Here is a 14,260-nt window from a genome sequence, read left to right as displayed (position 1 = left end):
AGACAGAGCCCTGGGGCAACAGCACTAGGGACATGGCCTCATGTGCATTGGGGTGTGGGGGAGACACTTCCCAGGAGTGCTGTGTTCTCCTGCTCCTAGCTTCTCACTTAGACACTGACAGGGAAGTTCCTAGAAAATCAGAAAGGAAACGTGACTTGTGAAATGGTGTAAAGACAGAGGACAGGCCCAAAGCAGGAGAGGCCCTGCGTCCTTGGCTCTAGGATGTGACTCTGTGCTGTCCATCGGCTGGCGCTGGCGAGCAGGGCGGCCTGGGCTGAGTGGGACCCAGGGACACAGGTCAGGGGTCCTAGGGGTGCAGGCTGGGGAGGGGAGACCACCCAGCTGGTTGTGAGCACGGGGACGGGGTCTCTCCAGCTCTGGGCCTCCTAGAGGGGGGCTGTTCCTACATTTATTCTGCAATTATCTCCCAAGTTCTCACTGCAGGAGCGAGGTAACAGGAGAGATGGGAATGGCTTGCTCTAGACCGGACAGTGAGTCCAGGAACTAACAGTCAGCCCCGCCCTTAGGGCGTGGAGGAGCCTAGGGCTCTTCCGGTTAAAGAATCCTTCCTCCCTTCTTACATCTGCATTCTGGATGTTTCCTATGCAACCTCATAGGCCCAGACCTAGCCAGCAGAGAGGCCGTCGGCCATGGACACCTGCTCAGAAGACCCCCACCTGGGCAGAGCCTCCTGGCTCCTGGGATTCACCAGCCTTCTCCTCAGTGAGTGGCCCGGTCTCCCTGGGAGGGAGGGCCGCTGGGTGGGCAGGAGGCAGGAGCCCCTGGGCCCTCTCAGGTCTTTACTGAAGAACCAGAGAACCAGCTCTGTGATGACCGAGCACACACCGTGCATTTGGTTCAGAGCCCGGGGTGAGCGGAGGGAACAAAGGGAGCTGGTGGCTGAGGCCGGACTGGGAACCCTGAGCCCTGGCTGCCTGGCTGCATGAAGGGAACCCCTACCAGAGGGGAGGGCAGGAGAGCCCGGAGCCTCCTGGGGAGAGGGATGGAGGAGATAAGGGAGCGGCTGGGGGACCCAGGGGTGCAGATGGGCACCCCACCTGCGATGCCCAGCAGACCCAGCAGCCCTGCAGCTGCTGTGTGCAGGAGGGGCCAGCCCAGAGCCCCTGTCTGAGCTGGAGGAAGCCACTCTAGTCCGGCTCCTTGGGCAGGATGAGGGCCCAGAGTCCAATGAAGATTGTGTGCAAAGGAAGGAAAGGAGCCCCCAGAATTCAAGGGTCTGGGCGCACCTGCTGTGTGTAAGGGTGAGCCCGGAATAGGAGACTGCTGACCTGGGCTATATGTGGGGGTGACCCGGGGGGGGGCAGGAGGGAAGCAGAGGGGGCCACAAAAAGGGAACTGAAAGACTGTTTTAACAAGAGCCCAGTTTCCAGGTCTTAATTCATCTTAGACATCTGTTTATGTGTAAGTTAAATAAGAACAAAGGAAAAAACACTAAGATCTTCAGAATTGTGAATTCTGGGAACAGCTTGGAAAGCTTTTATTGTCTGTAATGTATGGTGTGAACGCACCAGCCCCTCCATGAGCTGCAGGGATTCCAGGAAATTTGTAGAAAACAGGGCATTTGTAAACAGGGAGATTACTCATTAGAAAATGAGCGTTGCAAGGCTTTAAAAACCTTTAAGAAGGTAACTTTCTGAAAACAAATGTGGGCTTTCTCTTCTTGGGAAATTCATTGAACTGGAGGCATATGGGAAATTGTGGAGTTTCCTTCATAAATGTTTGTTTTGGAAAGGGAAGGAAGGAAGGAAGAAAGGAAGGAAGGAAGGAAGGAAGGAAGGAAGGAAGGAAGGAAGGAAGGAAGGAAGGAAGGAAGGAAAAATAAGAGAGGGAGGAAGAGAGGGAGGGAGGGAGGTAGAAAGGAAAGAAAAGAGAGAGAAATGCACGAAATGTTATGTTGAGGGGTGAAAATTAAATTTTATCCTATTTAAATAAACTCAGACCCTCTTGCTCACAGCCACCCGCCCCTGCCCTTGTGTCCCTCTCTGGGTTCAGCACCTTCTGCAGACCTGAGCGCTCTCCTGCCTTCCCCCGTCTTGAGTGGGCTTCCCGCTTGCTCAGGCTGAGGCTCACCGTCCAGCTTCTGGGCAGCTCCTCCCCTGCAGCCTGAGAGCTGAGCCTCCTCTCTCCCGGGTTCCCCCCTTTCCAGCTAGTGCTGGTTGACCCTCAGCTCACCCCACGTCTCTGCCAAAGCCTGCCGAGTACTTGAGTCCCCTTTCCCGGGACAATAGCTGGGGGGGTGAGACCACAGAACTGCTCAAACCTCCCTGACCAGACAGCAGTGCTGGGAGGGAGGAGCTCTGTGTAGGGCAGGTCAGAGGGAGAGCAGGGCAGGGGGAGAGCAGGGGGAGGGTGTAGGGTACTTTAAACACAGAATCTTTATCTCACATTTGTGGAGGTGGAGGGTCCAAAAAAAACTTTTGTCCAAATCGGTTTCTGATGAGAGGGTAGTAAGGAGGGCACGTATTGCATGGTGCACTGGGTGTTATACGCAACTAATGAATCATCGAAATTTACCTCAAAAAACAGGGATGTACTGTATGGTGACTAGCATAATATAATAAAAAAATATTATTATAAAAAATATTTTCTTAGAAAAAAAAATAATAATGAGAGGGATGGAGCACCGCGCGTGGGGACCCACGGCATTTGTGTCACGATGGGATAAAACGGACAGGGTATCAGTGTCGCCCTGCCCCTCAGTGAAGCTTGTGGGAGCTGTGTCAAGGCTTCACCCCTCCCTGGCTGTTGGCCAGGGGCTGCCCTCCGTCCCTCCCCATGGGGGCCCCTCCACAGGGCCGCCCACAACATGGCCGCCGGCGTCGTCACAGCGAGCAGGACACAGGGTGACAGCAAGACGGTGTCACCCTCGTGTAGGACCTGCTGTCCCTGAGGGCCGTCCATCCCGTGAGCGGCACTCTGCTCCTTAGAGGCCAGTCCCGGGGGCAGCCCCCACTCCAGGGGCAGAGCTTGCCCGGCCTGCGGGCTGGAGGGTCTCTGCAGCCCCGTGAGAGGCTGCCTCCTGCACTAATGCACTTGGTATGGACCGAAAACATGCTTGTGCTTTTACTCCGACCTCTCCTAACGTTCCTGCTCGCGCTGTCGGGGGTCAGGGCACCTCAGGTGAGCAAGTCCGCGGGACCTGTTCAAGGGGACGCTCCCCTGGGACCGGGAGGGATCCCAGCCTCGCCTCCCATTCACGGCTCTCTCCCGCCTTCCAAGAGTCCGGGGAGCACACGGGACAGATCTCGTGAAGAAGATTGTTCTAGGGGTTCCTCCTTTATTCCTAATGAAAACCTCTCACATTTCCTGTGTCCTGTGCCCTAGGCGTCTGCGGCGCTCTGACCCAGAGCTCCAGAGTCCGTGGTTCTGGAGTGGAGGATTCTGGAATCCCTGATTCTCTGAAGAGGACGCAAGGAGATTCTGTGTTGTTTCACGTGATCAGAAGTCCGGAATTACCCCCAGGAGTCGAGCTGGAGAAGATGTTTTGGGGCATTGCATTAGGGTCCAACTGGACAGCCATACTGCAGGTCATTCCAGGGTCAGATGTTCCAGAATGGTTCAACTTCCAGGACAAGTTTGAGAAGAGAGTCCATGTCCCCAACACAACGACCCTGAGGATTGACAACCTGACCCTTGAGGACAGCGGGCTGTACCGGGTTCGAGTCAGCTACAGTAACGGAATACAAACTGACCAGGATTTCCACCTGACGGTCTATGGTACGTGGTGGCCCCTCCCCAGCCCCATAGCTGACCTCCGTCCTCTGTCCCTGGAGTGTCCACGCGCCCCGATGGCAGGATCCCTTCCAGACCGCAGCCTTCAGACTCGATCTTCTCCCCTGGAAGTAGATGCCGTGTGTTCAGCACAAACGCAGGCAGAACTGAGGTTCACACCGGGGATGAATCACTTCTGTGCCTCAGGAGGGGAACACGGAGCGGGGGGAAATGGGGACTTGGCCATAACACTCACTGTCCCCATAGCACTCAGGGTGCTCAGTGTGACTGTCAGCTGTCTAGTGCTGCTGTAACAGGTGACTGACCCTCATGGGGGGACCGCACCACCACCTGAGTGTCCTCCTGGGCTACGGGGCAGGACTCAGACCCCAGAGCCTCGGCCATGAGCTCCAGGTGTCGGCAAGCCTGCTCCTCTCTGGAGGTTCTGGGGAGAATCCATTTCTGTTCCTGTCCGTCCTTCTAGTGGCGCCCGCATCCCCCGGCTCGTAGCCCTTCCTCCCCCTTCACAGCCGGCACTGGAGGGATGAGTCCCTCTGGCCCTGAGTCTCTCCCTCCTCCTCTCCTGCCTCCCTCCACTTGCAAGGACCTGTGATCACATGGGGCCCATCTGGGAATCCAGACCTTCTCTGGTTTAGCGTCAGCTGGTTAGCAGCCTCAGTTTCCCTTTGTCATGGAACCTAAGACACTTGCAGGTTCTGAGGGTCAGCACATGGCCACGGTTGGGGGACACTCGTCACCTAGCAGGCTGTGGAAGCCCACGTGTGGTTCTCCCCACCCCGTCCCCTCGTCCTTCTCAACACCGGCCCGAGGCAGCTCACTCAGACTCACGGGTCCGGCTCTAACCCTCCACAGACGTAGGAGACGCTCACAGTCAGCCCTTCCTCAGAAGCTCAGTGAGCAGCTCTCTCTCCCTGCACTCCCCCCTGCACAGAGAGACGTCCTGCTCCAGAGAGAGTGGCCTGTGCCGCTCAGGTCTGCGAGATTCCGTAGACTGACTGTCAGTTTGTCCCTTGTTCATCTTTGGACCCCAAATTCAGGGCATATTCAACAACACTCAGTGAGGCCATTCCTAGGTGCCACCACTGTGTCCCCCATCACGGTCTCTCCTGGTGGGATCCTGGGGCTGATCTCTGCCGTCCAGAACTGACCAGTAGCCTCTGCACCATGGGCTGACGGGTCCCAGGCACCATCCCAGCAGGAGAAGCAGGGCCTGGGACTGGACTAGGACAAATGCTGTCCCAACTTCCTTTTCCTCTACAGGACAGCCCACTTTCTTAGAATTAATGAGGTTTAGGTTGTTGGGATCCACATTTTTTTCTCAGGGGAAATTTCTAACTTGCTTAGTGTAGTGAAATCACATAGAGCTGAACTCAGTGTCTCCCACTCCTTTTTGGCACCTGCTGTATATTTGGGTCTGTTCTGAGTTATCTGTAAACTGCAGGCACCATCCTTCAGGGGAGGAAGCCAGAGCGTCAGGGAGAATCCGCAGGAGAAAGCAGGAGCTGTGATGCTCTCCACTCACGTGAGCCTCTGTCCTCTTGTCTCTCCCACCACAGAGCCCGTGCTCCTTCCCCAGATCCGGGCCACAGTTCCGTCCCTCACACCAGGCTGGTGCAACGTCACCGTGGAGTGTGACACCACAGGAACTAGGGAGAACCTGACCGTGTCCTGGGAGAGCGAGGGCCTCCCCAGGGAGCTGGAGCAGAGACCGGCCTCGGGACCAGCCCCCAACCCCTGGACGTTGGCTGTGACCCTGCCCCTGAGCCAGCCCAGTGCCAGCCTCACCTGTGTGGTCAGCAACCAGGTGGACCAGAAAACTGTCACCTGGGGCCTTGGGGACGTCTGTGGCCACGGTGAGCGCATGCTGCCAGACGTAAGGGTTGTCCCGGAGCTCAGGCAGCCCTGAGTGAGGGTTCCCGGCTCCTGTCCCACCATATTTTAGTTATCACCTGCCACCCGGTCACCTCGTCCAAGACGCCGGCAGGCATACCTTATGCGCTTCTGCCCTTTCTTGTCCCTCCCCTGCTGCTCTCCTCCCCCTCACCCCTGCTCATCCAGGCAGCACCAGCAGGTACCTCTCCCACCCTCATCCATCATCCCGTGTGTGTCTAGGGTGGTTTTCAGAAAGAGCGAGTTGGGGGTGTCAGTGGTCTGTGCCCTCTAAGGGGTCTGAGCCAGGAACTCCCTGCAGGATTCAGGGATCGGAGCTCCTCTGCCCGTTTCTGGCCTCATGAACACGCTTCACACCCACCTGCTTGCCTGCGTTCCCAGATGTGTCCTGGTCTCCTCAGCTTCCAGCCTCTGCTCAGGCCCCTCCCTCTGCCCTCAGCCCCTCCAAGTCAGGGGTCCTCCACTCCCCCACTTATTCCCGTCCAGGGACCCCTTCACTGCAGCTGGTATGGGGCCCGTGACCCATGCAGTCCCACAGGACGGCTGCTGGGTGCAGTTCCAGCATTCAGAGAGTTTGCAGAGGGGCTACTCAGCCTCGATGGCTCAGGGCCCTGCAGGAGCTGCCGCTGTCCTGCCCTCACACCTCATCTCCTCTAAGGAGCAGTCAGTGTCCCACACGGAGAGCTGATGCTCTGGGCCGGGATTAGTCTCCTCTGCAGCCTGAACACCTGTAGCGCAGGGGCCGTGTCTGCTTCTCCTTTGCATGCCTGTCCCACCCTCGGCCTCGGGAAGTCTGCTTACAGTCAGTGTGTCCGTGAACGAATGATGACCTGGGTCCCCGTGTGCCCCCTCGTCCCTCCACTCCCTCCTCCACCAGCTGCGGGGGAACCTGGTGCCTCAGCATCTCTGATCTCAGAGGAAGCTCATGGCTCAGTGACCCACTGGACCCTCTGGAGAGAGGCTCCTGCCTCCCTTTCATCCTCCTACCCGGCTCCGCCTGCCTGGTCCCTCTCCCTTCTGCCCCAGTGGGTGCTGGCAGCTCCCAGGGCTGGAGAGTTGACACAGACATTCCTGTTCATGGCTCTCCTTCCTGGAATGTCCCCCAACCCTGAATATCGGGTAATCTCCTACTCCTCCCTGAAGACCAGGTTTCCCCATCACCTCCTCCAGGAGGCCCTCCATGAAGACCTGGGTGCAAGCTGTAAAGCTCTCGTGCCCTGGGATGGCCCTGGCTGGCTGCCTCTGGCATGTTCTCAGCCCTCCCCCTGCTGAGGGGCTCCTCAAGGGCGGGCACCATGTCCCGTTCCTCTCAGCACCCTGGCCCCAAGCAGGAGCTCGGGAACTGGCTGAGGGAAAGCACCTGCCGTGCTCCTCCCTCTTCAGCTTCTGACCAGGTCCCTTCAGACGTCTCCGTGTGTGTGGCCACGGGCGTCCTCACTGCTCTCTTGCCTTAACCTTCCTCACTCTCTCTGTGCGACAGAAACAGGTCTACATGGACAGGTCACTGCTGCCCTATTACGAAACATCCTAGGATCTGTTGCGATCGTGCTGCTGATCCTGGGAGCTGGGCTGTATCTTTGGAAGACACGTGGGGAGAAGAAGAACGTGGACTCTGGGAGAGGCAGGTTGCACTTCTCCTTCCTGAGCCCAGACCCCTCCCTCCCCCACTCTTCCTGGAGCTAGCTCTCTCCTGCATTTTGCGGCTCAGGGAATGTCCCGCAGGAGGCTGGCTGGTGTGGCCATGGCCGTGGGGTCATGGAGGGGGAGGGTCTAGGTCTCCAGGCTCAGACTCCAGCTCCATCTGTGCATGACTCAGGTGCAGGATCGCAGGAGGAGCACAGGGACCCAGATGCTGGCATCCACTATGCAGAGCGGAGCCAGCGGGAGTCTGGAGACAGGAGGGACAGGATGAGGCTGGGGGAGGGGGCAGCCTGGGTTCTCCCCAGTGCCTCTGTGCCTGGGTGTGTGTCTGTCAACCCCGTCATCTGCACAATCTGGCCTGGTTGCCTCTGTAACCCTTTCCAGGGAATGCAGTATTAACCAAGAAAATTCTCCTCGGGGCCCATGCAGTGCTGGTCGCTGGGGGAGGTCATGCCAGCAGCACTGGGTCTGTGCGGGTCCCTCTGGGCGGCTCTGTCCCTCAGCTGCTCCAGGAGCCCTCTGTCTGCATTCCAGGGTAGGGGTGCCCCTGATCTAGAAGAGGCTCCTCCCCCTTCCCTGAAAAGATCTGTGCTTCTGTCCATCCAGCCTCTGGGCTCCCCTAGGACAAGGACTTAGCTTCCTGTCTCTGCTTCCCCCTGCTGCACACAGTAGGTGCTCAAGACCTGTGTGTGCAGGTGAGCTGAGGTGGGAAGGCTCCTTTGCTAGAAGTCTCTAGCGGCAGTTCAGTCCTCGGCCACCAGGTGGCGGTGCTGCCTGCCCTCAGGGCCTGGAGGGAGGATGCTCAGGGAGCCTTGGGTGGCACAGGTGCTGCCCTTTGCTCGGAGACCCACCACAGGGGCAGGTCGGGAGGGTCAGCAGCAGAGAAACTAGGAAGAGCTGGCAAGTCGACATGGGGCGGGGGTACAGACATGAAGGTGCAGCCAGGAGTCAGGGATTCGTGGCCCAGCCTAGAACATACTCCAGAGAGAAAGGAGACAACAGGTGGAGACGCTCTGAGAGGAAGGGTGCACCTGCTGGGCACCATGAGGGCACTTTCCACCTGGTCCCCACCTGGAGCGCTCACAGTTGCGGCTCCTGCCTGATTCCCCCTCCAGCCTGTGTGACCCTGGGCAAGTCACCCACCCTCTCTGTGCCCCTGATTTCTGCTGAGGCCAGTGAGGATGCTGATGGGACTGACCTCAGCAAGCTGTTCACAGGATTAAATCAAGAACCACATGAATTGGTGTCTAGCGTTACGTACTCAACCAGAAATACCTAATTTCAAAGGTAGTCTGGGGCACCTGGCTCACTCAGGCGGTGGAACCGCAATTATAGATCTGGGGGTGGTGAGTTCGAGCCCCCATTGGGCACAGAGTCTACTTCAAGAAAAAGCAGTCGAAAGTTTGTTGGCTTAAATTTTTAAAAATTAATGACATAGAGGAAATAAATTGTTCTGTGTTCTCTCTGGCAGGGACCTCCTGATGATGGAACTCACGTTGTGCACATAAGATTGAAAATTGGAGCAGATGTTTCCAGAATCGAAGGCTCCCTTCCACCTGTGTGTCCCATGGCCCCTCTGCTCCAGGGGAGCCCGTCCTACTTTCTCACGGTTCACAGTGGCTACTGGGTTTCATCGGAGCTACACTGTATGGGTGACATCGATACATCAGTCCTTTATGGACCGCTAGGCAATGTCAGAGCAAACATGTTTCCTGACCTCAGAAATGTCCACAGCGAGGACACCCGAGCCCAAGGAATCCTGACGAGCAGGAGCCAAGACTCCTCTCCCGTGAGGCCCCGCGGCAGTGCTGGACCTCAGCCTCCTTCCCACTCATGCCTGCGATCTCTCCAGGTCTCAGTTCAAGCGCCCCCCCCCTCCGCCCTGTGGCCTTTGTCCCCCTCCCCCTCCTGCCCCTGGTTTAAGGTCTAACTTAAGTCCTTACTTGTCTCTCAGATTTCCCAGACTGCTCCCTTGTCCACTCCCTAGTTAACGGTGTCAGTCCCCGGAAGGTTCCCTGTCCCGTCATTCCCCCTGCTGGGAGATAGCCCCGGAGGGAAGAGCTCTGATTACCTCAGCGGTGACCCCCCCATGGGGCCTCAGACCATAGCAGGGAGTAGGCACTGAGCTGCTCGTGACCTCGGGGCTCCTGGCTGGCCTGGTTAGAGTCTTGACATCTCCTGTTGGAGCCATGGACGCTCTGGAGAATCTGAGGAAAGCTGGAGAACACGTTCCTAGAGAAAGACTCACAGTTGCCCACAACACAGGAAAGAAGCCCGTGAAAATGAGGCCATTCCCTTAGAAAAGGGGGTAAGGACTCAAAGCAGTAATGACACATCGTGGACAGGCAGTGCAGGGTCAGATGGTCAAGGACAACATCCACGGGGACAGGTGGTTCGTACCCAGGACAAGTGTCGGGTTCCTGTGAAGAGGCCCCTGAAGATGGATCCCATCGGCTGCCTCCTCTCAGAGTTTCTTTTTTTTTTTTTTTAAGATTTTATTTATTTATGTGACAGAGAGACAGCCAGCGAGAGAGGGAACACAGCAAGGGAGTGGGAGAGGAAGAAGCAGGCTTCCAGAAGAGGAGCCCGATGTGGGACTCGATCCCGGAACTCCGGGATCACGCCCTGAGCCGAAGGCAGACGCTTAACGACTGCGCCACCCAGGCGCCCCTCCTCTCAGAGTTTCTTGATGTTGTTCCAGAAGCTGGGACATCGTCGGGCTGCAGCGGTGGGTACCAACCAGCATCTTCTCCATGACCTGGGGACGTTGCACTTGAAACAAGCCTCCTGGGACGAGGTCGGCCCTCTCGTCTGGGGACCTCTGAGGTCTGCTAGATGGGGTGCCAACATTGTCCGGATTTTCCCAGTTTTCACAGGCTGGTGACACTTTCCAGGTCATGAGAGCCAAGCCCCTTCCTTAGGCACGAGGCCCGCAGACAGGCGCCTGGGGGAGATGGCAGGAAAACGCCGAGCCTCCTGGACGGCCCCGCAACACGCTGCCAATTCCCTAAGGATCACCTGGAAGGGTCGCCTTGCGGAAACTGAGATGACCAGACCACAGATGGAGCTGGACTCCGGGGGTCCCCGGATTGCCAAGCAGGAGCTGACCTGCCGCTTGGGGTGGTCCTTGGGGAGCACAGGGCACAGGCTTGGTCTTTTTAATTTTGGGGTTTTGCGGCAAAAATGCCACAGAGGCCCGACGCCACATCCTTGCCGAGCTGCGGTGCCCATCGTCCGTCATGAGCTCCCTCGACGCAGCCCAGAAGGGACCTGGTTTCTTCTGACGGTGGGGTCAGTGGGGCCCATGGCCTCCTCCTGCCTGTCAGGTTCTCAGCGTTCACCTGCTCCGGGGTTTGGGACAAGCCCCCAGGTCTCTATAAAGATCCGGCTTCTTCCCGGGAGCGTGTGCTTTCAGGTTCCAACTCCGTTTCTTTATTGCTGGTGTGTAAGTGAGCAGATGAGTTTTGTGCAGTGTCACCTGTGTCCCACAACTGTGCCTTTGTCACCCATCAGAAATAAGAGTCCTCCCCCTCCTCCTCGTTCCTCTTCTTCTTCCTCTTCCTCTTCCTCCTCTCTTTTGTTGATTCCTTTGGGTTTTCTATGTAGAAAACCGTGTCACCTGTGCGCAAAGATACTTTTAGTTCTTCCTCCTCAGTCCACATGCTTCCTATTGAATTGTCTGGTCTGACCTTATTAGCTGGGACTCCAGTCCAACCCTGAAAGGGCGGTGATAGGGGCCATCCTGCCCCATTCCTTGTCTTAGAAGGAGCACTTCCCATCTCTCACCATTGAGTGTGCTGGTAGCCGAGGTGTTTTTGGAGATGATCGTTATCAAGTTGATGGAGTCGATAAACTAGTCCTAGTTTACTGCGAGTTTGTGATCATGAGCGGGTCTTGGGGCTCAGTCACTTTTGGAGTCAAAGAAAACAATGACGAAATGAATTTGGCAGAGGACACCCCTCAGGCAGGTACCACTCATCTGAGCAGGGGACCCAGTGTCCCCTGCTCCCTGGGACACACACTCTACTCCACCCGCACAAATACCGTATCTACCCTCCAAGCCGCCAAGAACAATTTAGAACAAACGAGCTGCAAGCAAATGCATTCGGATCTCTTTTCTACACATACGGGAGGCGGAGCTGCTCCAGCGAAGACCATCTCTCACTATCAGCACAGGCAGAGCTTCCTCCAGGACAAGCCACAGGGTTTCAGGAGGAAACGTGGTTGCTCAGCTGAAATGAGTGCTTGGCTTGTCCGAGAACACTGGCTAGTTACCCAGAGCCCAGCGTGAGCCACGGCTGAGCCCCAGGCACCTCTGTGAGGCCAGACAGCCGTGCTCTCCTTCTCCACCAGGCTGTCGGTGTTCGTGCTCTTGTTTCTGCTTGTCACCCATTCCTGGGGCTGCAGATGCTCTGGTTCCCTGTCAGGCCCCGACCCCTCCCAGCATCCCCCCCACCCCGACCCAGTCCCCAGCAGCAGGCACATCTCCAGCCTCAGGGAAAACTTCCTCTATGAGCCCAGGGACCTGTTGTCCACACGCCCCTCTGCACCTTGGTTCCACTGTACCCTGTTTCTGGAAAAGATAGTCACTTCCAGTTCTGAGCAATTTCTTATGGCATTTACCTCTGTGTTTCTAAAAAATTTTCTTTTTTAAAAATGATTTTCTTTTATCACTATTTTCAGATCAATTTCAGGCACATAGTAGTTTCCATCATGAAAGATGAGGATTTTGCTCTCTTCCTCTCTTCCTCCCTCCAACTAACACACATAAAGCATGTTTTTGGTTCAAGCGATAGTATTTATAATCTATAAGTCTACAAATATTTCAACTATTCAGCATTAATTACCAGCTAGTCACCTTTCTAGGGTGGGAAGAATTAAGTACTAATTTATCCAATAGATATTATATTTATCTCAATTTCACGGATGATGAAGGCAAATACCTCTTGTGAAGATTGTGAGACCATGAAGCCAGTAGGGGCAGAGCTGGGATTTGAAGCCCGATAGCAGGTCGGCCTCTAGACTCTGAGCTTGAACCACTAGGCGATCCCACCAACATGGCCTGTTTACCGTTGTGCTCAGTGCTGGGTACACACGTGAACAAAATTAATCCCCGGCCTTTGAGATCTTGTACTTTGGGGGGGACACTGGAAATAAACAACTGACCGAGTAGATATAAGGTCGGGCGTGGCCAGTGAGAGGAACAGAAGAAGCAGAGTCAGGCAGGGGAGCTGTTGTTCTAGATGGGTCTGTCTGGGGGGGTGGCAGAGGCTGAGTAGGGGTGAGTGGGTACCGTGCAGGTCCGTGGAAGGACGTTGCAGGCAGAGGTGAAGTGAGCCAAGGCCCCGAGCTGGGAGCCTGCCCACAGTGCTGGAGGAGCTGCCCCGGGTTCGGGGCTGCAGGGCAGTAAGGGGAGCAGCAGGGAGAGGGGTGGGGGAGGCGGCCTGAGCCCCCGGGAGCACCGGGTTCATCTAGAAGGGATGGGGGGTCCGCACAGTTCCTAAGCGGGGCAGGGACAGGGTGTGAAGCTGGTGGAGAGGCCCAGGTGGCCGTGTGTGGAGGACACAGGGCAGGGCTGGGGGGGGAGGGTGCGGCCTGGAAGAGGACCCGGCGGAGGGGCTGCTGGTGGCTCGGCCTCAACTCAGAAGCCGGCGATCTGGAGCCAAAGCGCTGGGCTTCGAATGCGGCCCTGCCCCCTCCTGACTCACAGGCCTGGACAGTGTAGCCAGAGGGGCTCCTGGTTCTCGACGGGTAGAATGGAGACACGGAGGAGGGGGTGGGACGCGGGGGAAATACTTTGGAGTGGACAGGCCTTGCTGATGGGTCAGATGTGGGTACACAGTGGGGGGAGGTCAGACATGGCCCCCAGGATCCAAGCCTGGGAACCAGGCAGAGTGATGGTGCCACAAGGGCGTTCTGGAGCAAACAGGGCTCTCCGGGACTGGGTGACCTCACCGGCCCCGCACAGGCCCTGGGACTCCCCCAGCGACTCCTGCAGCAGCTCCACATCCCCACTGTGATGAGAGCTCAGGCGCGGGTCGTCTGGCCTGTGTCCAGGGACACGCAGTGAAGGGGGGGAAGAGGAGAGTCAGCCTCACGGTGTCTGGTCCGAGGGCCCGCGGTCCCCCGGCCAGGGACTAAGGCACTTGCACCTCCAGGAGGGTTTCCAGCCTGAAGCCCATTGTCCACACAGAAGCCATAATGACCAACGCGAGTCCCCGGGCTCAGGGTCATGAGCTCTCTACTCACCAGGGAGCTGTGGACATTCCACAGCTCCATCCCCCCCAGTCTGGATGGAAGTTTCCAGAAGTACCTGAGAATAGGAGAAGTAACCCCCACACTGAGCTGGCTAGAGGCGCTGGCCCGTGTGTGACGCAGCAAGCGTAGGGTGGTGGGCGGATGTGGTCAGCAAAGGGCCGCTGTGGACCTCAGAGGCTGCAAAGAGTCAACCACAGGCCTCGTGTCCTCTGCCTGGGGTGTGAGAACGGAGAGAGGCTGCCCTGGGTCAGGCCTGGCCTCCCTCCCCCGCAGTGTGGCTTCTCAAGTTCTGCTAGGGACTCGGGTCTGTAAAGATAGAGGCCTAGGAGGCCTGAGAACTGGGCCTGGCTCTGTCCCGTCCCAAGGTCCAGAACGTGGACTCGTCCTCACCTGATGGCCCTGACTGTGGTCATCTGTAACATGCACGGTAATGCTGAGCCCCCGCTGCCCCGCACAGGGACAGAGCTCATGACCCAGAGACCTAGACACACGGAGGCCTGGTGACCTTAGCTCTCTTGCTGCACAGGATGGCGGGAGGGGACAGAGAGTAGTATCAGCAGGTGTAACAAGTCCCAGGGGCTGCCCCAACATGGAACGTGTGCTGAGTGACCCTCCGGGGTTCCCAGCCGGCAGCTGCTGGGGGCTCCCTCCTGGGCCCTGCGCCCCACCCCAAGCTGTGGTTTTCACAAGCAAAGAGTCCTCACCCTGAGAGGACTCT

At 57.3% G+C, this 14,260-nt stretch overlaps 1 protein-coding gene across 2 annotated transcripts; it reads left to right on the top strand.

The window, feature by feature from the left end:
• Positions 1-596: 596 nt before the first annotated feature.
• Positions 597-12,144, top strand: LOC148110560 (T-lymphocyte surface antigen Ly-9-like). Of its 2 annotated transcripts, XM_087855297.1 has the most exons (5): positions 597-723; positions 3,346-3,738; positions 5,310-5,606; positions 7,124-7,264; positions 8,756-12,144. In XM_087855297.1, the coding sequence occupies exons 1-5, from the start codon at positions 651-653 to the stop codon at positions 8,764-8,766; spliced, it is 915 nt and encodes a 304-aa protein (XP_087711423.1). In that variant the 5' UTR covers positions 597-650; the 3' UTR covers positions 8,767-12,144. The 2 variants fall into 2 exon arrangements, with proteins under 2 accessions (XP_087711423.1, XP_087711430.1); XM_087855304.1 differs by lacking the exon at positions 7,124-7,264.
• The last annotated feature ends 2,116 nt before the right edge of the window (positions 12,145-14,260 follow it).

This window comes from Ursus americanus, chromosome 2 (genome assembly GCF_024610735.1).
Source record: "Ursus americanus isolate L20-20 chromosome 2, mUrsAme1.1.p, whole genome shotgun sequence".
NCBI lineage: Eukaryota > Metazoa > Chordata > Mammalia > Carnivora > Ursidae > Ursus > Ursus americanus.
Note: the sequence above shows the minus strand (reverse complement) of the source record. Positions and strands in the feature narration are given on the sequence as shown.